Source organism: Fusarium oxysporum, chromosome VII (genome assembly GCF_013085055.1).
Source record: "Fusarium oxysporum Fo47 chromosome VII, complete sequence".
Lineage (NCBI taxonomy): Eukaryota > Fungi > Ascomycota > Sordariomycetes > Hypocreales > Nectriaceae > Fusarium > Fusarium oxysporum.
In genome coordinates this window covers 3,475,864-3,502,229 of record NC_072846.1, presented here as the reverse complement: position 1 = coordinate 3,502,229, position 26,366 = coordinate 3,475,864, and the positions used below count along the sequence as shown (strand labels likewise).

General features: G+C 47.8%; 5 protein-coding genes across 5 annotated transcripts; 4 read left to right on the top strand and 1 right to left on the bottom strand.

The window, feature by feature from the left end:
- Positions 1–3,990: 3,990 nt before the first annotated feature.
- Positions 3,991–7,935, top strand: FOBCDRAFT_204571 (P-loop containing nucleoside triphosphate hydrolase protein; the record flags this gene model as incomplete). Its single annotated transcript, XM_059609131.1, has 6 exons — positions 3,991–4,024; positions 4,161–4,745; positions 4,797–5,045; positions 5,189–6,561; positions 6,611–7,022; positions 7,085–7,935. 6 exons carry the CDS (start codon positions 3,991–3,993, stop codon positions 7,933–7,935), a joined length of 3,504 nt encoding a protein of 1,167 aa, XP_059465478.1.
- Positions 7,936–10,483: 2,548 nt separating this feature from the next.
- On the bottom strand, positions 10,484–12,622 carry FOBCDRAFT_277297 (uncharacterized protein; the record flags this gene model as incomplete). Its single annotated transcript, XM_059611538.1, has 1 exon — positions 10,484–12,622. The coding sequence occupies one exon, from the start codon at positions 12,620–12,622 to the stop codon at positions 10,484–10,486; it is 2,139 nt and encodes a 712-aa protein (XP_059465477.1).
- A 5,267-nt stretch (positions 12,623–17,889) lies between these two features.
- On the top strand, positions 17,890–19,091 carry FOBCDRAFT_139139 (S-adenosyl-L-methionine-dependent methyltransferase; the record flags this gene model as incomplete). Its single annotated transcript, XM_054706163.2, has 4 exons — positions 17,890–18,037; positions 18,092–18,359; positions 18,441–18,903; positions 18,987–19,091. The coding sequence occupies 4 exons, from the start codon at positions 17,890–17,892 to the stop codon at positions 19,089–19,091; spliced, it is 984 nt and encodes a 327-aa protein (XP_054562138.2).
- Positions 19,092–19,420: 329 nt separating this feature from the next.
- Positions 19,421–21,108, top strand: FOBCDRAFT_186720 (flavonoid 3',5'-hydroxylase; the record flags this gene model as incomplete). Its single annotated transcript, XM_054706162.2, has 1 exon — positions 19,421–21,108. The coding sequence occupies exon 1, from the start codon at positions 19,537–19,539 to the stop codon at positions 21,106–21,108; it is 1,572 nt and encodes a 523-aa protein (XP_054562137.1). The 5' UTR covers positions 19,421–19,536.
- Positions 21,109–22,755: 1,647 nt separating this feature from the next.
- FOBCDRAFT_98824 (uncharacterized protein) lies at positions 22,756–23,277 on the top strand (the record flags this gene model as incomplete). Its single annotated transcript, XM_059612287.1, has 1 exon — positions 22,756–23,277. A coding segment is annotated over one exon (522 nt), but the record flags the coding sequence as incomplete, so codon positions are not given.
- Positions 23,278–26,366: the final 3,089 nt, after the last annotated feature.

The window sequence follows — 26,366 nt, the reverse complement described above, 5'->3', positions numbered from 1 at the left end:
AACCTCATCGACAACTTCTCCAGCAGTAGCGCTGTTTTCAAAGCTGTCCGATGGTTGAAATCCCCTGGAGCCTTTCAGCCCCCGCCCTTGCAGGTTGACAACGTCGTGTACGAAACCCAGATGGACAAAGCCAACGCACTCCGACAGGCTACGCTGGAACGAAGAACTGCGGAGGACGACATCGCAAACGCTTGGACACCAGTATCTCCTTCTAGGTTGATTCCTTTCTCGCCCAGGGTCTCGCTAGATGAGGCGCAGTGTGCGACCATCCAGACAGGCAATACGTCGCCAGGGTCAGATAACATCACCGTCAATCTTCTCCAAGCCGTATGGCACATCATCGGGACACATGTCCGCCGCTTGTTCGAAGGATGCCTTTCCGCAGGCCATCATCCGAAACCATTCAAGGAGGCGGAGGTGGTCATGATCGCGAAACCGGGGCGAAGAGACCTCACTGAGCCACGGGCATGGCGGCCTATCTCGCTGCTCTCCTGCCTTGGCAAGGGACTAGAGCGACTGATTGCACGCCGCCTAGCCTGGGCAGCCGTTTACTACAGCGTCCTTCACCCGCAACAAGCTGGGGCGCTTCCCAAGAGGTCTGCGACAGACCTGGTGACAGCTCTGATCCATGATATTGAAGAAGCGTTTGCACGCAAGAAGGTGGCGACTCTAGTCACAATGGATGTCCAAGGTGCTTTTGACACCGTCATGCGCAACAGGCTCGTCCTGCGCCTTCGTGAGCAAGGCTGGCCTGACTATTTGGCTCGCTGGGCCGGCTCCTTCATGAGCGGCCGGTCTGCGCGTGTCAGGTACCAGGATACCGTCACGCCCTCTTCTCCCCTTCAGTGCGGGCTCCCTCAGGGATCGCCGGTATCACCGATACTCTTCCTACTCTATACTGAGCCAATCTATCGACTAGGCAATCCCTGGGGTCGCTTCGGCTATGCAGATGACACTGCCATCCTGTCTATAGGCGACACAGTAGATGAGACTACTGCCATGGCATCCAGCTCCATCGCAGAGATGGTGCGTTGGGGCGCGGCAAACGGCGTCTCCTTCGACCCAAAGAAGACCGAAGTGATGCACTTCTCCCGCAGTAAGCTCAGGACCGCGCCGGCAGTACGTCACGGCGATGTCGAGAAACACCCCGAGCTAGCTCTGCGCTGGCTTGGCATCTGGCTCGACAGCAGACTATCATTCCGCGTCCACGTCGAGAAGTGGGCGGCAAAGGCAAAGGCCGTCGCCTACCACTTGCGAGGACTCACCAACACAATACATGGCCCTCTTCCGAGTGCCGTGCGAGGTGCCGTCAGAGCTTGTGTTGAGCCGGTGCTACTCCACGGATCTGAAGCGTGGTACCCGGGCACCAACAGGCCGCGGTGGAGCCAGCCCAACAAAGACACACCGTCTAGTAACCAGCATCTCATACAGAGAATGAACAAAGCCTTGAATCAATCCATGAGAGCTATAGTGCCCGTCTGGAAAACGACACCCATCACCATCTTGCACAGAGAAAGTGGGATACCACCAGTCGATCAACTGCTCGAAGCCAGACGACTCAGGTTCTCCGCACGACTCAAATCACTCGACGACACCCATCCTCTTGTGAGAAGAGCGGCGCCACCGCGTCAGCCTACTTACCATGATCTCATCAAGCGCAAATACCAAGCACAAGCAGAAAGCAGCTTTAGAACACGTCTCCGACGCACAGACGAGCTTCTAGGGCAGTGCGCGCGTCCCAAGCTCATCCAGAAACGCTTCCAACAAGAACAGATGCCACCACTACAGACAGCATCGAAAGAGAAGACAGCTGAGGCTTTCCTCCGCTGGGTCAAGTCACTCGACCCGCTCACCTTGGTCGTCTACTCGGACGGCTCTCTGTCCGAGAAAGGGGTTGCAAGCTACGGCTTCACCATTCACCAGGACGACTTGCCTATCTTTGATGGATCGGATCGCCTTGGACCTGCTGAGGTCTTCGACGCCGAAGCTACCGGGGCGTTGGAGGGCCTCAAGGCTGCCCTAAACCTGCGAGAATCAGCAACACAAAACATTTTCATCTGCCTAGATAACCTGGCGGCCGCCACGTGCCTGCAAGGCACACCATCCGACTCCTCTCAACACATCTTTCTCGAGTTCCAGGCTCTGGTGACATCGCATGGAGCCGTCCAGGTCCGTTGGGTACCAGGACACACTGACATCCCTGGCAACGAACAGGCCGACAAACTGGCAAAAGCAGCATCATCACTCCCCGAGCCCGAAGGTGCTCGCTCAACGTTGGCTTACCTACGAAGGATCGCAAGACAAAAACCGAAGGACACATTCAAGGCATGGTGGTCCGCTTCCGCTCCTGAGCAGTACAAGAGACTCAATCTCAAGGCGACTATAGGCTGCCCGCCGGAGCTATCACTCCCGCGTGTAGCCTTGCACCATCTGCTGGCAGCGAGATCCCTCCATGGAGACTTCGCTGCGTACCACGAGAGATTCGACCACGACGATGCACGCCTGGTCTGCTCATGCGGCCGACGCAAAGCACCGGATCACATCTTCTACTGCAGAAAGGTGCCGCCGCGCCATCGGATGAGGCTCGCACCCTCACCGAATGCAGCGGTCAACCTTACAATGGGAAGAGACTTCACCAAATTTGTCGACTTGTCCAAGAACAGCGCGTTCTTTGGAAAGATTTGTCCTCGCTATTAGGCGACCGCGACCCGAGAGGCACTCGCAACTCTCCTTCCCTCTTTATCCTTTCATATTTCCTTTGTCACCTTTCTCTCTCATACATATTCATGGCCGGGTGAAGGGCGTTGCTGCGCCCTTCATCTGGCCGAGAACATTTGAGGCAGTCCCGAGCTGCCGCGTGCACAAGCTGATCTCAGCTTCTCTGACATCAGGACTGATGAACGGCTGCAATTTTGCAGCCACGCCTGGTCATCCCGCTGACGGGTAACAGGCTCGGTACGATGCGCCATTTGTGCCGATGATATGCTGGATAGTGTGTAATCTGTCGACGCGTTCGTAGAAATTGGATTTCGAGGGGGGTGTCTAATTTCGCGTCGCGAATGACTAATCCCCCGTAACCAATGGCTTTCTGTACTTAGCGTTTAGATAGATCCGATTTTCCCTAGCCCAGCACGTCCTGTGCCCCATTAGGGGACTTTCGGGGCCTACGGCCCCCCGGACGAAAAATATACATAACATAACATAACATAACATAACATAACATAACATAACATAACATAACATAACATAACATAACATAACATAACATAACATAACATAACACGGTAGCTATAGATATCATATAAAGATGAGACTACTACTGTTGAACAGGCACTGGGTGTCACGTGCAAGCAGGGATACTTTAAGATTACAGCCGAAATGGTAAACCTTTAAGGGGCAGAACTTGAACATAATACAAGATGAATATACAAATCTGGATCAATGGACCGAATACACGTAATGTCTGACAACTACCATTCGATTCGCCTTGGTCGAAATAGTCGGTATATGCACTCTTGAAAAAAATGCGTGCAAAATGGTTTTGTGGTTTGGTGGCCGTGAGTCGATTTTTTCGTTTGCCCATATAAATGAATATTGCGGAAAATAAAAAGTAGCCCACGAGGCAGCTCTGGCGTGCGGCCTACTAAAACGGTCTTGGAGGGTATATGAGAAGGGAGTAAATCCGGCCAAGCCTGAAAGGGCGAGGGAAAACCGGACGAGCAACCTCTCGTACCTGATCTTGTAATTCGCATTGCAAATAGGGCTTAGCTCTGGTTTAATACCTAGGCTAGTGGTACGCCGCATAGTCTAGGGTTCTATCTAGTTCTTAAACGTGCTACTTTGTACAACCTAGTAGGCTCCGGCCTCGGCAGCGGGGTAGTATAGCAAGCGTTCCTCCCGAAAGTCCACGCTCCGGTGTGAGATCGTACAGAGGATACCTGTCATCATAGCTAGGCCCAGCAGACCTTTCAGGGCTATGCGAATAGACAGATGGGCCCGTACAACTGGTGCATACCGGTTAGAAGTACGTCAATAGGGCAACAAGGGGACCCCGCTTGCTCATGAGCAATCCCCTCGGAAAGCGTTACCTGTCATCGACACTCAACATCCCTCAAAGGGACTAACAAGCCCTTTGAAGGAGTCTGCTGTTAATTCTGAAGCTTCCAATCCAGTCCATCAGACCAACTCGCTTCCTCCTCGAATCGAGGATGGCAGGGATGAGCCATTCATTCCTGACTCCGACGGAGAATTTTTGATGCCCCCTTCCCATAATAGCTCAATCGCCGTCTTGAAAGTCCCTACGAACAAACCAGCACAAATTTGTACTCATGCAGGACCGACAGTTATGCCTGCAGTCCAGCCAGACTTTGCTTCGCTCTCCCAACGCCTCATTACTCCAGGAATAGCCGCCCCTAGAGTGCGCGCCATCGCGTCAAACAGCTCGCAGACCGCCAAGGCTACCCCTGGAAATTCTTTCAATGAACTTCCCCGTAAAACCCATCCCGAATCAAGTCAAACATTGTTTCTTCTGAATCAGTTGAGTTCTCAACCATTGACCTTGACTAAGTGGAGTCAATTCATGGAAAAGCTCATTCAGCAAAACGATAAGAATTTCATAAAAGCGACTCATGAGCGCTCGCCGAAGGAGAAGCGAAGTGAGGTTAAGTCAGAAAAAGAGCGATCGTTACGACCACAGAAGGCCTTCAAACAACTCACTGCCCCAACGGATGAGTATAGGGCACTTTGTAGGAAACGCGAAGAGCTTACCCAAATCATTACTCAAGCCTGAGCCGAAGGCCTTGACACGGATGAGGACGAAGTTCGACTTGATGACCTCATCGATGAAATCCAAGCGGTGGAGCATGTCTTACTCAAAACAATCGATGGCACTGGGCTAGATGTAGCTAACTTCCTTGGGACTGTCCAGAAACCAACGCATGGTCGCCCTCCTGCATCAGTCATTGTGAAGGACACTCAACCAATGTTTCAAAAGAGTGCCAACATGTCTATGATGTCCAATGTTGCCACACTAGCAAGCGAGATGGGTACGCGAGTGGCTCATGAGACTCAGCTGCCCAAAGCTTCTGAGAACCGGCAGTACCCAGCAACATCGAGGATTGAGGCCTCGTAAAGGAGGAGTGTTATCTCCCAGGGAAACAACGCTGTTGGGGCTCCTCTTTTCCCAAAGACACCGCGAAACCCTCAAATGCACCTTATCAGTCAAGACCGGCGACGAGATCATCAATGGCAGATCCCATGCCTGTGGATGCAGAATTTGATGTCGATGACGACGGCTTCTCTAGTCTAGATGAACTCCAGCTCCCGTCAGTGCTTAAAGCTGTAAGAAACTTAGCACCAGTCAGTCGAAGTCCGCCTCAAGCGACACGTCGTCACCCTGGCGATGAATTTAGTGACTTCAGACACGATGAGGAGATGCTTGCTTTTGCACAGGATTATGAGACCCGTCAGTCCCACGTTCCCATTTCGCAAGACTTTAGAGAAGTCGTCTCGGTGACAACTGGTAATGCTGGAGCTGTTGCAAAGCCTCTAACCTCGTCAAAGAAGCTATTGACGTCAGTAGCGCCAGAGTCAATCCCTGCCGAGCTGATGAAACATCCGTGGTCACCTGAAGTTCAAAGGATGCTCAAAGACCGGTTCAGAATGACAGGATTCCGCCATAATCAGCTTGAGGCTATTAATGCAACATTGGGAGGTAAAGATGCCTTCGTCCTTATGCCAACGGGTGGCGGCAAGTCTTTATGCTACCAATTACCTGCCGTTATCAAAACTGGCAAGACTCAGGGTATCACCATTGTGGTGTCGCCATTGCTCAGTTTGATGCAAGATCAAGTTGACCACATGAAAGCTCTAGGCATTCAGGCTGTCGCTTTCAATGGCGAGTACTCTGCTGAATATAAGAGACAGGTTATGACTGCTTTCGAGAAGAGAAGCCCAGAGGACTACATTGAGCTCCTGTATGTTAACCCCGAAATGGTGAGCAAGAACACTACCTTCAACAAGGGGATGCGAACCCTGCATCACAAAGGTAAACTTGCACGCATCATCATTGATGAGGCTCACTGCGTCAGTCAATGGGGCCATGATTTCCAGCCAGACTACAAAACTTTGGGCGAAGTCCGCCAGAGATATCCTGGAGTGCCGGTCATGGCTCTCACAGCCACCGCGACACAGAACGTCATCATCGACATTAGGCACAATCTCGGAATGGACAACTGCCAAACGTTCTCACAAAGCTTCAATCGTCCAAATCTACACTACGAGGTTCACGGAAAGACAACGAATGCCAAATGTATGGACGAGATCGCGTCGCTGATCATGTCCAAATATGCGAATCAGAGTGGGATTGTCTACACGGTCACACGAAAGAACGCAGAAAAAGTTGCGGAGAGTCTTTCGATCCAAGGAATCACCGCCAGGCACTACCACGCAGGCCTCGACCCCCAGAGAAGGTTGAGGTACAACTGCCTGGCAGCAGGGCCAGGTCAAGATTGTCGTTGCAACAATTGCGTTCGGCGTGGGCATCGACAAGCCAGACGTGAGGTTTGTCATACACCACGGACTTCCAAAAACCTTGGATGGATACTATCAGGAGACGGGTCGCGCAGGCAGAGACGGAGAACCCTCCGATTGCATTCTTTTCTATGGCAAGCAGGATATAAGGATCCTGAAAAAGTTGATCGCTGATGGTGAGGGTAACAATGAGCAAAAGGAGCGCCAGATGACTATGCTTAACCGTGTCACGGCGTTTTGTGACAACAAGTCTGATTGCCGTCGGGTTGAAATTCTTCGCTATTTTGGCGAGGACTTGAGTGCAGAGCAGTGCCGCAAGACTTGCGACAATTGCAAAGCTGGTTTAATCTTTGAACAACGAGAATTTTCTGAGGATGCCATTGCAGCCATCAGGGTTGTTCAGGCGCAGAGGCGGATTACTGCGGTGCAATGCGCCGACATCCTCATGGGGAGGAAGTACCCCCCCATGAGGCACGTAGCTCAGACGACTGGTATGGAATGGCAAAGAACCTCAAGAGGCATGAGCTTATTCGAGTACTCGACAATCTGTTAGCCGAGAAGGCATTTCATGAGAACAACCAAGTCGGACATCATGGCATGGCAATCCAGTATTTGAAACTCGGATCGACATACCGCCTGTTTCTCTCAGGGCAACGGAAGCTCATGTTATCGATTCAAGTGCAGGAAGAGAGCGCGACTAACAAGCTTTCCAAGACCCGGTCGAAGCAAGCCAGTAAGAAGCCGAAGGATCAGGATGTGACGGCCATGCCGTCGCTATATGTGTCTTTACCTGTTGGGCGATGGAAAAAGAAAACTCTTACCGTGAAAAGCGACGATGAGAATGGCTCCATGACTTTGAACGGCTATGCGAATGATAGGTTTATGATAAACGATGACGAGGATGAAGAGGCCTTTGAAGCGCTGCCTGACCACCAACCACTGAAGCCGCCCTCGCGATCGCCTGGGCTTCTAATGTCCATCAGTGCCGAGTTGAAGGACTTGAACGAAATACACCGGGATATTGTTGACGATTTCGTCCGGGAAGCAAAGGTAGCAGGGGAGAAAATCCGAAAGCGGGAAGGGCTCAGATCACCACTGTTTACCGAGAAGATGCTTCGGGTCATGGCCATACAGTGGACAACTTCTCTTGACAAGATGTCTAAGATTCCAGGCATCCAGCCTGACAAAGTCATGATTCATGGACCGGAGATTCTACTTATCTTGTGGAGATACTACAGCGGTTACCGTGAGGTCATGGATCCCAAGCGCTCTGGGGGTAACGGCCAGGAGATTGTGGATCTGCTAAGTTCAGATGCCGAGATGGGTGAGGATGCCTATGAGGACGAGGATGGGGAGGATTCTCCTTACTTCAACACCAACAGGCACGCCGATATTCGGGTCTAGGTATTAACGTGTATGATAAGCGAGTGGGCCAAAAATCCTTCACCTTCCATCTTCTCTACTTTATCAGTTAGTTCTCAACAATCAGATATGTCACAACCAAACTACGAGGCTAATCTTAATCTTGCACTTCAGGCCCTTCAAGATAATCCAAAACTAAGTATCTGACGCGCCGCAGAAATCTACACAGTCAATCGTAATACCTTACGTCGCCGCCAGCAAGGGGTTCAATCTCGACGCGATACTATGCCTAACTCACGGAAGCTATCTGAACTAGAAGAAGATACTCTTCTTGAGTTCATTATCGACCTAGATTCGCGAGGATATCCCCCGCGACTGCGTGGTGTTGAAGAAATGGCTAATCGACTGCTTGATGACCGCGACGCGCCACGCGTCGGCTCGCGCTGGGCTATGAATTTCGTCAAGCGACAACCACTACTCAGGATACGTTTTCAGCGGAGATATGACTATCAGAGGGCCAAATGTGAAGATCCAACTATTATTCGCAACTGGTTTAGGCTCGTACAGAACACGATCGCGAAGTATGGTATCCACTCAGATGATATCTGGAACTTTGATGAGACCGGCTTTATGATGGGCGTTTTCTTAACCAGTATGGTCATTACATGTATAGAGAGGCATGGACGGCCTAAAGAATTACAGCCTGGAAACCGAGAATGGGTTACAGTGATCCAAGCGATCAATGCAGTAGGCTGGGCGATCGAGCCGTTCATCGTGGTTGCGGGCCAAAATCACCTACAGAATTGGTATTAAGAATGCAACATCCCGGGCGATTGGGCCATCGCCACGACTCAAAATGGCTGGACAGATAACGGGACTGGTCTCGAGTGGCTAAAACACTTTAACCGATGTTCATTGAAGCGAACAATTGGTACCTATCGTCTTCTGATCCTCGATGGCCACGAAAGTCACCATTCCGTCGACTTTGAGCTATATTGCAAGGAGAACAATATTATTACGCTTTGTATGCCGGCTCATGCGTCTCATCTACTTCAGCCTCTTGACGTCGGGTGCTTTGGGCCCCTTAAGAGGGCTTATAGTCGAGAAATAGAGCATATGATGAAAAGCTCTATAACCTATATTTCGAAGACCGAGTTCCTCCCGGCCTTTTATGCCGCCTTTCAAGCCACTATGACGGAGAGCAATATCAAAGGGGGTTTTAGAGGAGCCGGGCTTGTTCCTCTTAACCCAGAAAATGTGATCTCAAAACTTGATGTAAAGCTACGGACTCCAACACCTATTGAGGAGGAGGCTAGCGCATGCACCTCTTGGGTTCCAAAGACCCCAAATACAGTCCGTGAGGTAAAATCTCAATCTGAATACCTCGAAAGGCGAATCAGAGGACATAAAAGTAGCTCCCAAGAGTCAATTATAGAGGCTTCAAAGTCTCTTGCAAAGGCAGCAACCAGAATATATCACAAGGTTACCATATTATCTGCAGAGAACCGAGAACTTCGACAGGCAAATGAGGCACTAAGCCGACGCCGCAGGGCAAAAAGAACCCGATTACAGAAAGGAGGGGTACTAACAGTAGGGGGAGGTCAGGAACTAATTGATCAGATAGATGTTAATACGCAGGTAGTGGCCGAATCGTCGAGAAGTGGTGGTCAGGGAAGTTCGGCGCGACCGAGGGAAAGGCATTGTGGAATATGCGGCAAGACTGGGCATAATGCAAGAACCTGTCAGGTAGTAACTGAGATATCTAGGGAAGAGAATAATGAGTAGTTTTAATTGATTAGATAGTTTATTATGTTTTTATGATAGTTTATCTTTTGAAGGGTAAGATTTCTGGCCCACTCGCTTATCATACACGTTATTAAATAGTATTAAAAGATAATTATAAAACTAACTTAAAAGGCTAATAAATATTATTATTAAAAAGGACAGTTACTACTTATTCTTATAAGCTTAATAAGTAGCTTTCAGTTAATTCTATATAGTATAAAAAAAGCATAAAGTTTACTTTAAACCTTAAGCAGTAAGCATAAAAGCAATTACATACAGAAGGAAATAAATAAAATGCAATTTACCTTAATATTTAACTATAACGTGGTTGATAAGTAAGTGGGACAGACAAGTAAGCGTGACAGCTTAACCTATACCTTAAAAGCCAGTTTTGAAAAGCTAATATAAAATCCAAACTAAGCCTAAAATAGCTAAAATTTAAAAGTTATATATTTAACTATATAAAAAAGCTATATTATTAATAGAATAATTATAGTTAATTTATTATTTAAATTATATATAAAAAAGCTTATTTATACTCTTTGCACTGTGTAAATAAGCTTTATTATATAAAATAAAATAGCTAAAAATCTACAAAAAATATATTTATATAACCTATAGTTATTTATTTATAAAAATATTTTTTCGGATTTTTAGCTATTTTATTTAAGGTAGCTAAGTGTTATAGGGTAAGCTATTTTTTGCTGTACAGTATGCTGTCCCACTTGCTTGTCTGTCCCACTTGCTTATCAACCACGTTAGCTAAAATAGCTAATACTTACCCTAACTCACTAATTTAATAACCCTAACATTCTCTGTGTTTTAATCCCCGTTCTCTCCTTCTAAGAGTCTCTCCAATAATCCCAAACGGTCGTCCTTTAAAACTGTTTTCAAAGTCTTCCCTCTTTGGAACTGCCTGAAGCACCTCGCAGAACTGGAAGTTATCTTGTGCCGCTCCTTTAACCTCCTCGCCCCATTCAGCCCCAACCTTAAACAACTGGTACCCATCTAGTAAAGGTGCGTCGCATCCTCTAAATAGGAAGAAAGCTGTCGAGATAGTGACAGCGAGCGTCCAAAGACAGAGCAATGCCAGGATTGGTTTCCAATTGATGACACCAGGTTTAAGTGCCCTAATGGTCTGGACGCCCGACAGATCTCCCTTAAATGGTTCCACCCCAGGTCCCATCATCGCGGCCGCCAATTCGCCGGCTAGTTTCAACACTGCTAGCCGCATGCGCTCGGGACTAAGTGCCGGGGCCTGTAATTCGGAATCATACCTATGTGCGTACAGTTTTCCACCTGTTGCAACATTCGCCATGTACCAGGCATTGAAGCAAGTCTGTGGTACCATGGATCCGCCCATCTTTTCACAAGTAAGGGCGGCCAGTATCAAGTTTTCCAACATAATTATATGTCTCGCCGAGATCGTTTGCATCATTTGCTGATTTTTTTGTTCTTGGTTCTGACATTGCAACTGTTTTAGATCGTCGCAATGGACTTCGTCAGACAAGCAACCCGGGCAGTCCGGGTCAAGTCCATAAGTCTCATTCCTCAGGACGGGCGAACTTCCAAACCACCGAAAGTTGGAGTAAGTTCTTTGTCTAGCTGATATTTCGGCATAACCAACAGAGGACTGTATTTGGAATGACAAGCCAAAAGCCAGGATGTCGGGATTTGCGGATGGCTCAGGAAGAGGGCTGGCCACCACCACGTCTCGGTTTCTCATTTTTTTCATAGTAGGATCCTCAACATCGGACGTGTTGTAATATTGCCACATGACAATTTCCAATTGACTGTCATGAACAGGTTGTCCATCCGTTCCCTTCACACTACTAGGGTAACTGTAGCCATCTTCGCCTTTGGACCTGAATTGTTCGGAACTGCTGTTGCTGGCTGCAAGAATTGCGGAGCTGGCGCCATAAATATCGAACGATTCTTTATATCCAACAGGCCCGGAAGTAGTATTAGAAAAATCTCCCAGATCCCGAACTGTAAGCAACTGCAGGTCTTTAAGTGGGTTGACCAGTCGACAGCTGATATTGCCTTTCAAGCCCCATGCAGTGCCGTTCAGTAGGGAATCGGCCTCAGGAGCTGCGAAGAAGGAAATCGAGTCACCATCCTGAAATGTACTGATTCTGTCGTTGTAAAATGTCTGACTAACGTGCTGCGAACCTGCCGGCGCGTAGAAGATGTTTGGTGCTTTCGGGGTTGTCTGTAGGTTTTGAGACCAGCGAATAACCGCAACGTCCATAACTGTCGTCCATCCCCGCAAGTCGAAAGTTGACTCGTTAACACCAATGACTGAGAAGTCGTTGGCGGTAAGTGTCGATATAGTGCCCAGACTAAACGTTAAACCAGACAGCGGTGCGGCAATCCACAGTGGAGCATGTATGAACAAAAGAATCCACCACAGTCTCCCAGGGAAAGATCGCGAGGGTCTAATCCTGTCATCCTTGAGCCTTTGCCACAAAAGAGTGACCGCTGTGGTTATAACGCTAAGCAACCCAGTCACCGTGCACCAAGACTTATCAGCATGCCATAAAAGCTTCACAGCTGTTGAAGGCGCGAAAGATATCAAAGTTAAACCTGCGGCTTCGCAAGCCGACAGTCCTATACGGCTCAAGTCCAGAATGAAGACTGAGAAAACGAACCAGAGGCCTGAAACGATCTTTGCGTTAACAGGGTAGGGTGAGTCGATCACATTATTGTCGCCACGGCGTCGAACATAAACAAATATAATAACGATGTATAATGCAGTGTAAAGAATAGCGCCTACAACGCCGAAAAGGGCTCGAAGAACCCAAAAGACCTGGTTCTGTGTCGATCTTTGCAACTTAGTAGTTTTGTGACCCGTGAGGTGATTGTTTGTCTTAGCGACTATTAGCGTTTGACTTTGCTCCACTGCTGACGGTCTATTCATTGATTCAGGTTGCAGATCCGCCATGTATGTTCCGGATAGAGTATCAGTTTGAGCAGTTTGTTAATCAGACCACTTGCAGGTCGAGGATCAAAATGTAGGCACGAGATATATATAGTGTCGATGGCGCAAGTCACCTGAGAATAAAATGACAAGTCTTGCGCTGTGTGGCGCTAAAATTAATTTACTTAGCTTGTGTTCTATCTTCCATTGCGATCCGGCTGAAAGTTATGAGCCCTAATTTTATATGCTGCAACTTGCCTAAAAGGAAACCAGTACTCTTTTGCCAACAGGTAACTATATAGTACACCAACTTGAAACAAACATTAAGGCATACTTCAATGCCAAATATTACTCAGTGTCTAGCACTTGGTATTAGAGGCTATCACTAGCTTCACACATATAGTACCCGCCCTTAAGCTTCAACGATTAACATTTAGTGGGCACCTCTAAAGAAATCCAGACCAACAAGCCACAATCCACTCCGTTATTTTGCGGCGGTCCGCAATTTCTAGACCGGATGAAACACTCTGTCTCATGCTGAACGGATTTAGTACTTCAAAAACCTGCAAATCTCTATCCCTCTTAATTCATAAGTGTAGTCTAAATGAATATTATAAGGCTATTTGTGCTTCATGCAAGCTGAGCCTGTTCAACATTGTACTGTACTATCCACTTATATCATTCTAAAAGTAATAATTAGCGCTTAAGTAGCGTCTAAAAATATGAGATGTTTAGTTTTCATCTTATGGAGCGTGTCTGATGGGATAGTGGGCGCCTAACGCCACTGCGCGTCAATAGCTCGTCATGTTGTGGTATATACCGGTTAATAGTAAGCACTTAGTTCTAAGGCTTTTCTATAGTTTACCAGCCGGTAATGCTTGGCGTTTTCATTACAGTACTTGTGCTGGATGACCTTGGGCGTTAGTTTAGGGTTACGAAAGGCAATTGATAGGGACGCACCAAGAATTGATAGGGGGGCATCGTCCTTAGGGACGCTCCAGCTTTGCAGCCTCTGATTCGTCAGTCACTTTTTTGTTAGTGCAGGCAGGATTCTGCCGACGCTCCCGAAGTACCCGACCTTAGCTCTCTTTAATCTAAGTGAGCAGATGATCGAACATCAGTCTCTCAACCATCAATCATTAGGTCTCTCGTCATGCTCCAATCGGAGTCACATCCTAGCTCAGAGAGCGATTCAAGAAGTCACGCTCGAAGCCCCAGTCCTAGCTGCGAATCACGTTCTCGAAAACGACACCGGCATCAGGCGCGCCGCCGGTCGGCTGTTCTCAGAGAGGGGAGAACGACAGGAGTACGTGCTAGTGGGCGGAAGACGCAGCCGGGTATTCGGAGACAAAGAAGTCAATGAGAGCTGCGGAACAGCGACGAAGAGATTCTTCCTTCAACCACGGTAAGAGAAAAAGTAAATAGTTGCCCTAAACGGAATGATTCTAATTCTGTGGAATAAATCATACCTAGCGTATTGGCACATTTGCGCAATCCATTCTTAAAGAATATCAACGATGTTGTTGCTTCTGGGCTAGGAAGTACTGTTGGAATAATTGGGAGCTTCCACCTGACTTCAGGATCACACTTAAAAGTCCTAGATGGAATCACATAGGATATAAACCCCTAGAGAGATCTCACCGTGTTAATAAGAATAATCACCTTAATTTTACTAAGCACACCCAACATCTCTGCGCAATTCAACAACAAGAGCTACAGTTGTTAAGAGAGCTGGCTTCACCGCCTTCATGGTGAAGTATTTATGGGCCTTGAAAAGTTGGGCCAATCGGATGTTATAAAAGCTGGAGCGTCCCTAAGGACGATGCGCCCCTATCAATTCTTGGTGCGTCCCTATCAATTGCCTTAGGAAAAGCTTAGGAAATTAATGTAATAACGTGGTTGATAAGCGAGTGTCCCAGACAAGTGAGTGTCCCAGTCTTATTTCTACCTTAAATTCAAATTTTAAAAAACTCTTTAAAAATCCGAACTAAGCCTAAAATAGCTATAATTTTAATAGCTTATATATAAGTCTCAAAATAAGCTATATTAAGTTTCTTATATATTAAAAAAATATAGCTATAAACTTTAAAGCTTATTTACACTGTAACATACACTTTATTTTAAGGTTTTCTATATAAAATAAAATGGCTAAAAATCTTTAAAAAAATATTATTTGATACAATTAGCTATACTATTATAAAAAATATTTTCTACAGATTTTTAGCTATTTTATTTAAGCTTTAAAAGTACTATAGGGTAGGTTATTTCTAGGTGCACAGTATACTGGGACACTCGCTTGTTTGGGACACTCGCTTATCAACCACGTTATAACCTGTATGATATGCGAACGCAGCACTCTACTTCTTGTTACGATCCCCGCAGCTTCGTCACGTGGTCCCCACAAATTCCCTCCAATCAATTAGCAACTCAATGCTGTCTTCTCATTTCCATCGTGAGCCGCTCGTTAGGACTCACGATCAGACTCACGACTCACCTCGACTCACTACCGTGAGTCACTACAAGTATATAGACAACATTCATTAGCACTTTCATAGATCTTAGCTCACCAGCTATCAATAAAACTTCCTTACATTGATCAAGCCTAACACGCATTGAATCTACCATTAGGAGACGTGACACTTCGCTTCGCCCAGTTTTCGCCCTACGCCACCTGCAAACATAAACCTAGAACAGTCTAGCTTACCTGTTTGGAACCCAACCATCACACTTCTCACCTTAAAAGCAGATTTTTAGATTACTTTTAAAAATTCAATTTAAGCTTTAAATAGCTAAGAATTATCTAATACATTAAATCTAGCATATAATTTAAGTAAATTAGCTTTTTAAAATTATATAAAAACTCTTTATAAGGTTATTTAGGAATTATGTATTTGCACTGTTTAATTTCCTTTTTTTTATTTTTTAAGCTAAATGAAATTTTTGAAATTTCAATAAAAATACTTATATACATGGTTTTAAGTTAAAAGTTTTCTAATAGTATTTTTATGTATTTTATATTAATATAACGTACACGATAAGCCAGTGGATCAGACAAGCGAGTGGATCAGCATACTGTGCAGCTAATAATAGCTTACCCTATAGTATTTTCGAGCTTAAATAAATTAGTTAAAAATCTAATAAAATTATTTCCTAAAATAGTATAGCTAGTTATATAAGTAAGTATTTTTTTTAAATATTTTTAAATATTTTATTTTATATAGAAAACCTTAAAATACAGTGTATTTTACAGTATAAGTAGACTTTAAGGTTTATAGCTATATAGGATTTTTTTTTAAAAATGTAGGGAAATTAATATAGCTTATTTTAGGACTTATATATAAGCTATTAAAATGGTAGCCATTTTAAGCTTAATTTCGATTTTTAAGAATTATTTAAAAAATAGCTTTTAAGGTGAAAAGTGGGTTGATCCACTCGCTTGTCTGATCCACTTGCTTATCGTGTACGTTATCACTTTTTAGAAAATTAAGCTTTATACTTTTAAGGTGCACAGTATAGTTGTTGCGTTCGCTTGTCTGTTGCGTTCGCTTATTATACACGTTATATATTTTCACCTAGCACTACTGCGCAATATGAACAACACCATCTCGCACTGTTTAAGCCAAATGCGGAAGCGCTCGGATGCTGCGTGATGCCACGCTGTCATCAAGCCCCAGTTCGTTGGCGCGAATCGCCCGAGGGACGCCATAGGGCCGGGCGCTGAGATTTGGGTCCCGTACCATTTCGTCGGGTCTGGCGGGTAAGGCAAGGGAGGGGAAGATGAAAATAAGGAAGGAAAATTACCGCGCAGTTCAGAATTATGAAAATACTTGAGCTGGTCGGACGACTTCGTGGAGATTTTCGTCGTCCTCCCCCCCCTTTTTTTTCGTTTTTTTTTTTTTTTTTTTTTTCCGTAGTCCCCTCCTGCCATTGGCTCCGGCTGCTTTCCTAGGACCCAACTTTGTTTGGCTACCCGTTCCCGCAAGTCCAAGGCGTCCCGCTAACCACCTGCACTAACGGGCACTTCCGCACCCCGCACCCACAGCAAATGACGACCAGTGTTCGTCATTTAGTCATACCCAGCCAAACGACACCGGCCAAAATACGACAGTTGCATCTGCTGGAACGCCCGCGTGCGAGCACAGACACACACAGATAGGAAGAGAGAGCGAGAGAGGCAATTTCCCTGAAGAATTCTGGGCCCGTGTCCTTGCAAATCGCTGTTTGAAGGTAACTGAGGAGAGGCCTAGACCCCCACAGTGGCGGCCAATCCCAATGTCAGCCACTTCGCCAACACCTGCAGGGTTGCCCTGCAAAGGCGACACCCATCTGTGCGGCAGGGCCTGGACCAGACCCATGGGACTCCCGACAACCTGGAAAGAATGACGGAGCTTAGCGAGACTTCAACACCGACGCCAGCATGTGAGCATTTGCGTGTTTCTTGTTGCTTTTGTGGTTTCATACCAGAATGCAAATGAGGCTTTCGCCGTTGTCTTATCCTTCCTTGACCGACTCTTCGTTGTCTTCTTGCGGCGCCCCTTCACAAGAATTGTGCCGGAAAAAGCCAATCCTCCTTCCACTCGGTCCATAGAGGCCGACGTTTATGGTACAAAAGCCACCTTTCAAAGTGCTGACCAGGCTACCAAGCCACAGAAAAACACCAGCCAACCATAAGAGCTCGTTTTAGCCGAGGTACATTAATACCTAGGGCCGGCTTCCTTTGCTTTTGAAGCCCCTATACCGCCTCAATTACGACCGCGCGATATAGCGGACCCTCTGTCTCTAGCAAGTCCTTGGGGCTCTATTAACTCTCTAACAGTTGGGTAGGTAAGATGCTAATAGATTGAGAGTCGGCTTACTACGTAGTATGACAAGTTTGAAAGGTGCCCATTCCTAGTCTCACACTAATATCGGGGCAGGATGAATTAATTTCCTTGCAGTCACTTAAGGCAGAGCAAACGACAACTTGCATCTTCAACTGGCTCTTTTGTTGTCTCATCATTTGTCTCCGTTTCGCCTCTGTCAAGATGACTCCGTGCAGGCGGACAAGGTCGAACGGAGACTTGCGATCGGCGGCGGACATGAAAAACCGACAGGACGTCCCCGGTAGCCGCGACGCCGGCCATGAGAATCGTCGTGACTTCGAGTTCACCTTCAACTGCTCGATGACGAGCGCGGGCGGTAGAACAGGCAGTATCATCGAGCCGGATGTAGGCGGACCCTATCGCTGACGACCTTGTGGGGAGTTGCTTGCTAATTCGACGGCTTGGTTTCTGCGACTTCAGCCTGAGACAATGTCAGCGTCTTCCACTAAAGACCCACCATCGGCATCGTCGAATGCTAACTCATGCGGCAGCGAGAATGACTCTACCTCCCTATCGGACAGCGTGCAGGCCTTTCCCGAGCAGTTTGGCCGCACGTACCACGCCTATCGTGCCGGCTGTAAGCTGACCCTGGGCTGCATCCCCAATTTTGAAGCTGACCGCCGGCATGCAGCATACGCTTTTCCTAACGACACCCCGGAGCAGGAGCGCCTGGAACTCCAGGGCGAGTGCATCAAGAGACTCTTGGACGACAGGCTTTATCTTGCTCCGCTCTCGACCACGAGGCCTCCGCGCGCCATTCTCGACGTGGCCACGGGTGTAGGCGATTGGGCTATCCAGATGGGCGATTTGTTCCCTACGTCCCTGGTTATTGGAACCGATCTATCCCCCATCCAACCAGCGGAGGTGCCCCCCAACGTTCACTTTTACGTCGAAGATTCGTAAGTGCCTGTCCAAACACTTGCTGACATGGTGGAAGTAAGTGGGCTTTAGATCTGACCGTCTTCGCCCATCATATCTAGGACCGACCCATGGGACTTCCCGCAACAATTTGACTATATCCATACACGAGCTACCTCCGGCTGCTGGGCCGCATTTGAGACTCAGATCGCCGAGCAAGCCTTCGCCGCGCTCGAACCCGGCGGCTGGTTCGAGTCGCAAGAAGTCGACGGCAAGGTTTGCTGCGACGATGGCACCCTCGATCCTAACGGGCCCCTAGCCGCATGGTCCAATGATCTTATTGTGGCGTCAGAAAAGCTTGGTCGTCCCGCCATCCTGGCGGCCACCCTTAAGGAGGTATTCGAGAGGGTCGGCTTCGTTGATGTGCAACAGCGTATTTACAAAATGCCCATTAACGGGTGGGCAAGGGACAGCCGGCTCAGGGAAATAGGGTATTTGTGGGGGGCAAACATCTTGGAGGGGCTAGGCGGCTTCTCTTACCAGCTCTTCAATAAGGCGTTTGAGCGAACGAGCGCTCAGATCGAGGTAAGTAGAGCTCGAGACACCACGACATTCATGATTTTACCATGCTAGGATATCGAAAAGTCCGCTCACTAGTTCATTTATAGGTATCTCTCATCAATGTTCGCCGGGATATCACCAACCCTCGAATACACTGCTACATGCCTGCGTTTGTTGTTTGGGGTAGGAAGCCATATCCTGACGAAATGTAAGGCGCTCAGAGCGCAAGGCCACTCCATTGGTGTATGTGTATAGTAGAGTTCCTGTTTGAAGATACAGGGGAAGAGAAACGGTCGCCACGGGGAGCGTATGATATAGGATCTGCGGCTATGTGAGCTGGCAGTGTCAACCGAGAACGACCCTGAGCAATGTCGAGGATCCAGACACCAGGTCGTTGGTTGACCTCGTCATGGCTTTCCAAATCTCAGACATACCTTTGGGCAGTTTATCTGCAATAAGGCAGAGTCGCATGATGACGTGTGCCAATCGGAAAGGCCAAGATCTTGACACATGACGAGTCATCCTCCTCATTGATTTGTTGGAGTTGACGCTAGCAAAGGCCAGATAAGGAAAGCTCTCAGCTGGACCCGTTGCATTATTATGCTGAGATGAACTCACAATCTTTTACCCTTGACTTGATCTGAATCAACCTTCATAATGGCCCCAACAGTATCCATATCTTTGCCTAGCTTCAGTACCATTGCCTTGGCTGTGGCGGGCTACGTCTTGTTCAGCATACTCTATCAGATCGTCTATTACCGCTTCTTCCATCCTCTCGCATATTTCCCCGGCCCTTTTTGGGGAAGCGTGACGCGTCTTTGGATTACCTATCACAACATCAAAGGAAGAGAAAACGATGTGTGCGAAGCGCTGCACAAGAAATATGGCCCAGTCATGCGCGTCACGCCTACGATGCTCCTCATTAGTGATGCGACTAAATTGCCACTCATATATCATCGCGCCGCCGACAAGTCGCAGCACTACATCACAGGATCCACAGGCTCGACTGAGGCTATATTCAATATGCAGAGCCATAAGATGCATGCGCGATATCGCAGGATTGCCTCGGCGCCCTACAGCTTCACCAATATAAAAAAGATGGAACCTCTGGTGGATGCCCAGCTCAGCTATTGGCTTTCCCGGCTGGATGACCTCTTCGCTTCCCCAAACACGGCAGCGGCAATGCAAATGGGGGAGAAGTCTTTCGATTTCTGCCCTTGGGCGGTCTACATCGCCTACGACGTCATGTCAGAGGTCGGTTTTGGCGCCCCCTTTGGCTTCGTCTCTCGAGGCGGCGACGTCGGGGGTCTGATCAAGGGCTTGCGCGACGGGCTGTTGCCATTTGGCATTATGGCACGCATGTACCCTCTGACCAACTTGATCAAGAAAACACGGATTGGCGACAAGTTCTTCGTGGCAAAACCCCAGCATGAGAATGGCTTCGGGGCATTGATGCGGTTCCGCGACGATCTGATTGAGAAGCACCTTCGGGATTTGGAAGTGGGAAAGACTGTGAGGTTTGATTTGTTACAGACATTTATCGAAGCTCGCGACGAGAACGGTCAGCCGCTGCCTCTCGAATATATCAAGGCCGAGATCTTAATCGTGCTCCTCGCTGGCGCCGACAGCACAGGCACCGCTTTCCAGGCTCTCGTCAAATATGTCTTAACCAGCCCACCCATATACACCAAAGTCATGGCCGAGCTCGATGCTGCCACCCATGCCAAAAAGCTCTCGAGTCCTATCCCTCGGCAGGAAGAAGTCCTAGCTCACTGCCCGTACTATGTAGCTTGTGTCCGCGAAGCCATGCGCCTCGTTCCGTCCGCTTCCAGCATCTTCCCGCGTCTGGTCTCCAAAGGCGGAATTGAACTCGACGGGAAATATGTCCCTGAGGGTCTCGAAGTCACGGCGAATACGTACCTGGTTAATCGCGACACGAACATTTACGGGGATGATGCGGGTGAGTTTAGGCCCGAGAGATGGTTGGAGAGCGAGGAAAAGGCGCGCGAGTATACAAAGTACAGCATGACGTTTGGCTATGGGAGCAGAGTGTGTTTGGGCCAGCACCTAGCTAAAATGGAGATGTACAAGGCGCCGTTGCAGTTTTTCAGAAACTTTAAGGTGACACTGTGTGATACTGAGAGGCCGGCGAGATATCAGGTCAAGGGGGGTGTGGCCTTCTTTGAAGACATGTGGATTAATATTCAGAGGAGGGATCCGGAGGAGTGAGGCCAAGGCCTGGTCAGATTGGACCGATCGACGCGAGCCTCGATGCCCGTGCGTCTAACGAAGGAGAAGCGTGGCTGGCGAGGGTTAGGGCTATACTAGTGTTTGAGGGTCATGATTAGCTCAGCCACGGGAATAAAAGCTATATTCAAGCTCGTTGTACGCCAGTCGCGAATCACGTCGAAATGCAATTGCGGCCCCGAAACTTCTGTCCTTGAGGCATCCACCCATGCCGTAATCCTGACGTCACCTCTCTGAGGCGGCCATGGGGAACAGGGAGTCGCCACTTCAAGCTACATGCCTCGAGCGTCTTATACAGAGGATGGCATTATTAAAGAAATATTAGATATCACAGATAACGGCCTCTCACATAACCAAGCCGCCCAGAAGTATGACATCCCTCAGCCGACTCTTTCGGGCTGATTAAGAGGTATACCATCAAAGTCTGAGGTCACCCATACTGCCCAACTATTATCCAAGTCTCAGGATGTGACGGTTGTGGTTTCCAAAGGATAAACTAATCCGTTCTTAGGTTTATGTTGGTAGATAACGTAGGGCGTGATGCTGAGCGGTGCGAAGTGTCACGTCTCTTAATGATCAAGTAATGCGTGTTAAGCTTATTGATGTAAAGAAGTCTTATTGATAGCTGGTGAGCTAGAATCTATGAAAGTGCTAATGAATGTGGTCTATATACTAGTGAATGTGGATGGTGATCAGTGCGGTTGTCGCGGGATCAGTATTGATCGTGGTGGATCAGTACTGCATAACGGATCAGCTCTTGCTGATGGGATCCTGTGAGGGCCGTGGAGATTGGAGGAAAGTGTGGGGTGCACGTGACGGGCAACTGAGGTTGTAACAAAAAAGGTAAGAAATAAAGATAAAGAGAGAGATAGAAAGGGTATATAGAGGCTATAGAAGCCCTAAGGGGACCTTCTAGAGGGGTTCCAGCAGGAGCTAGCTATCCCTGTAGGGGTATCTCTGCTAATAGAGGCTGCTGAAGTAGCCCGGGTCCTCGTAAGGGTTATCCCTATAGAGGAGTCAAGCTGTGTAATAGCGGCTGGTTCCTACATCCCTATTGTCCGTCCAATTTTCAGTAAAAGAGGAAATTCTACATCTCTCATTAGCTTATACCCCTGCTAGTTCCTCTTTCACTGAAAGAGGGACAGTGTTTTCGATCCCCTGCCGGTTTTTTTAAATGAAAAGTGCGTGATAAACCTTCTCATTGCTGGCTCGTTCCTTCGTCGCAACCTCCGCAGATAGCTTTACTTTTGTGGCGCAAAACGATACTACTTCCTGAGCGCGTACATGCAAATCGACATCTTAACCGCACGCATTTCGCGACCGCGTCGTAGACATATGAAAAGGGGTCTGTTGACGCCAGTATGCATGTAACAAAAGATTTCTACCTTCTCAATTGACCCCCAGCCACAGTGTGTTTATCGCTGCCCCAAAATAAAGCCAATAGAAACAGCACGAAAGTGCAGTACAATGACCTCATTCATGACCAATAATAACTCGCCTTTAAACGCTGAGACTTAAGTTCATGAGTTACGTATGCCTATTAATAGGGCTGGCCAGTCGATCAATAGTTTTAGACAGAGAGAGCCTCCCAAGTCTCATATCACTATGATTCCCAACACGTCTAAGTCACCTTTTACATTAGCCCATTCACTCGTCCAGGACGAATCGACTGGATATGTGCCAGGGTTCCCCCGCGTCTCGCTTCACAGCAAGGATCAAATCAGGAAACTGCTCACGGCAGAGCTTTGTTCAGACAATCTAGATAGAGTTTCAGATAAGCTTTGGTGGATGTTGAAACAGGACAGCGGTAGCATATCGCCGCTGCACCGACAAATTGTGAAACGGCGCTCGATTATAGTGACAGGGGATTCAAAGCTACATATTGTGTGGATTTACGACCGCATGTTCATCAAGCCTCTTCTGCGATTCATCGGCTCGTATAATTTCTGGAAAGAGAATCTTTGCGGTAACAACGGCGAAGGAGTGCGTATCAGAAGGGCCGCGTTGGGTTATTTACGAACATACTACCATCTGATCCAGCACGAGTCCGATTTTCGCATCGTCAAGGATCCCAACCTGTGCCTTGTGCCGGAAAATATCATTTGGGAGCAGTTCTGCAATTTTGCTTCCAGCCTAACCAACATCCCAGATACCATCCGCCACCACTTAAAGCATAGCACAAAAAATTATCGCCCCATGAAAATCCAATAACGTACATGATAAGCGAGTGTCTCAGACAAGCGAGTGTCTCAACAAACATCGATCCACAAGATGTAAATCGTCACAAAAACACAACGAACCTCTAAATCAATTGAAACTAACTGCTATACTCTTCCTCAGACACTGAAACAACTACCTGACATGTTCTTGCGTTATGCCCATCTTGCCGCATGCTCCACAATGCCTTTCCTTTGCTTGCACCGACCTTCCCTGACTACCACTTCTCAACGATTCTTCCACTGCCTGCCCGTCAACATTCATCTGACCAATCGCTTGCCTTCCTTCCTCTAGTGTCATCACCCCTCTCTTCTGCAGTCTGGTTTTTTTTATATTCCGCCGCCGACTTAGTATCTCATTTGCTTGTCGAAGGTCTTGGTTCTCAGCCCTTAACAAGGCATTCTCGTGCATTATCGCCTTGGTTCCCTTAGCAAGAGACTTGAGAGCTCCTAGAGTTGACTCTGGGGAGCTACTTTGGTGCCGCCTAATTCGTCTATCGAGGTATTCACACTGAAATTGTGCTTCAAACACGGTTTTTGGCGTCTTTGAGACCCAAGGGGTTGAGGGGCTAGCTACCTCCTCGGCAGGCGTTGGGGTCCGCAGCCGCACATCAAGCTTTGAGACCACACTTTCCGGGTCAAGAGGCACAAGCCCGGTTCCTCTAAAGGCTGATTTTATATTTTGCTCCGTCATTGTGGCCTGAAATGCGGCATAAAAAGCCGAGAAGAACTCGGTCTTGGAAACGTGGGTTATGGAGGGTCGGATCAGATGCTCAATTCCTCGACCATACGCCTTCTTGAGTAGGTTAAAGCACCCGACATCGAGAGGCTGAAGTAGATGAGACGAGTGAGGTGGCATACAGAGCGTGATGATTTTGCTTTCCTTACAATATCTCTCACAATCGATAGAGTGGTGACTTTCGTAGCCGTCGAGGATCAGAAGACGATAGCGACTATTTGATCGCTTGCTTGTACACCGGTCAAAGTGTTTTAGCCACTCGAGGCCTACCTCATTATCGGTCCAGCCATTTGGGCTCGTCGCAATGACCCAATCGCCTGGGAGGTTGCTGTCTCGGTACCAGTTGGCGAGGTGATACTGGCCCGAACCAATGATGAACGGCGGGATCGCTCGGCCTTCCGCATTGATGGCCTGAATGACGGCAATCCATTCCCGGTTCCCAGGTTGAACTGATTTAGGCCTCCCACGCCTGTCTGTGCCTGTGACGACCATTCCGCTTGCAATGACGCCCATCATAAAACCAGTCTCGTCAAAGTTCCAGATATCATCCGATCGGATGCCGTACTTGGCGACTGTGTTTTCCACAAGCCTAAACCAGTTTCGAATGATGTTTGGGTCTTCGCACTTGGCTCTCTGACAGTCATATCTACGAAAAAAACGCGTCTTGAGCTCTCTGTGTCGCTTGACAAAGTTGGAAGCCCATCGCGTGCCGACAGGTGGAGCGTCGCGGTCGGCGAGCAATCGGTTGGCCATTTCTTCCACACAACGTAGCCTCGGGGGAAATCCTCGCGAATCTAGGTCGAGAATGAACTGAACTATGGTCTGCTCTTCCAGATCAGACAGTTTGCGTGACTTGGGAGTGGCATCGCGTTGAGACTGGATGCCCTTCTGGCGGCGACCAAGGGTTTTCCAGGAGACTGTATATATGCTTGCTGCGCGACGGAGACTTAATTTTGGGTCATTTTGAAGAGCTTGAAGAGCAAGAAGAATAATCGCCTCGTTATTAAGCCGTGGCATTGTTGGTTGTTGAGAAATTCATGATTGAATGAAAATTTGGGGAAGTGGAGGGGTTTTTGAGACACTCGCTTATCATGTACGTTATGTGTTTTTTTCCAAAGTTCGGCTACACTCAAACCGCTGTACCAGCCGGATTAGAAACTCCGGGTTTACATTGTTCATAATGGTGTATTGGTCGCGTGTGTAAGGGATACAGGTAACGCCTTCTGCATGTATTTATATTATATGGGAAGGTTCAAATTTATTCTTAATGATTTAGCTGCCAAGCACCAAGCCAGCTGATTTCTTAGCTCTGACATGTGGCCTTTAGTCAGACGAGCATGGTTCCCCCATTTCTGGGCGACATTACCCCACGTTATTACACATCACTTTCACTCAAGCCATTCAAGGGAATACAGTATTGCCAGGGGAGTCTAACGTATTTCACCACCACCCCGTACACCCCCCCACCCCGCACACCACAACACCATCAACGAGTCATCAATACAAGCCACTTTATTTACTTCTGTAAAATTCAAATTAAATCCTCTTTTTTTTCTATTAACGGAAATGAATTCGCAAGTATCAGATTATGAATATAGGATGTCATTGGCAGTAAAGGACCAAAAGTTGATTGGATTGCGAGCTTCGGCGCGAAAACATTCGATCAAGCTGTCGACTTTGAGAGATCGATGCGCCGGAGCCCAAGATATCACAACGGCACGTCAGAAAGACTTATCGCTAACGGTCGTACAAGAGGAAGACCTTGTTAACTATATTATCGAGAGAGAGCGGGCTTTTCAGCCTCTGACGAAGCAGGAAATACACGACTTTGCACAAGCCTTGTCAGCGGTCAACGGGGATATCTCGTATCTCGGCAAGAACTGGGTCGACAGATTCATATCCCGCCATCAGACTATAGAAATGAAGCCATCGAGAGTCATAGATGCTGCGAGGAAGCGTTGCGTCACGAAGGAGATGCTTAGGGAGTACTATCACGGTCTCAACTGGGTCATTGAGTCTAAAAACATCTTACGGCAATATTTGTATAACGTCGACGAGACTGGGGTCCAAATAGGGGAAACTAACGGCGGGACTGTGGCCGGGACCGTCATGACATCTAGTTCAGAGCGTATAAAGTCAGATAATTCGACTTGGAGCTCGATATTGGAGTCTATATCAGCAGACGGACGGCGTCTCACCCCAACGGTCGTTTTTACCGGCGAAAACCTCCAAGGACAGTGGTTTCCGAGCGTTTTCCCTGACTGGAAGTACACTACGAGTCCTAC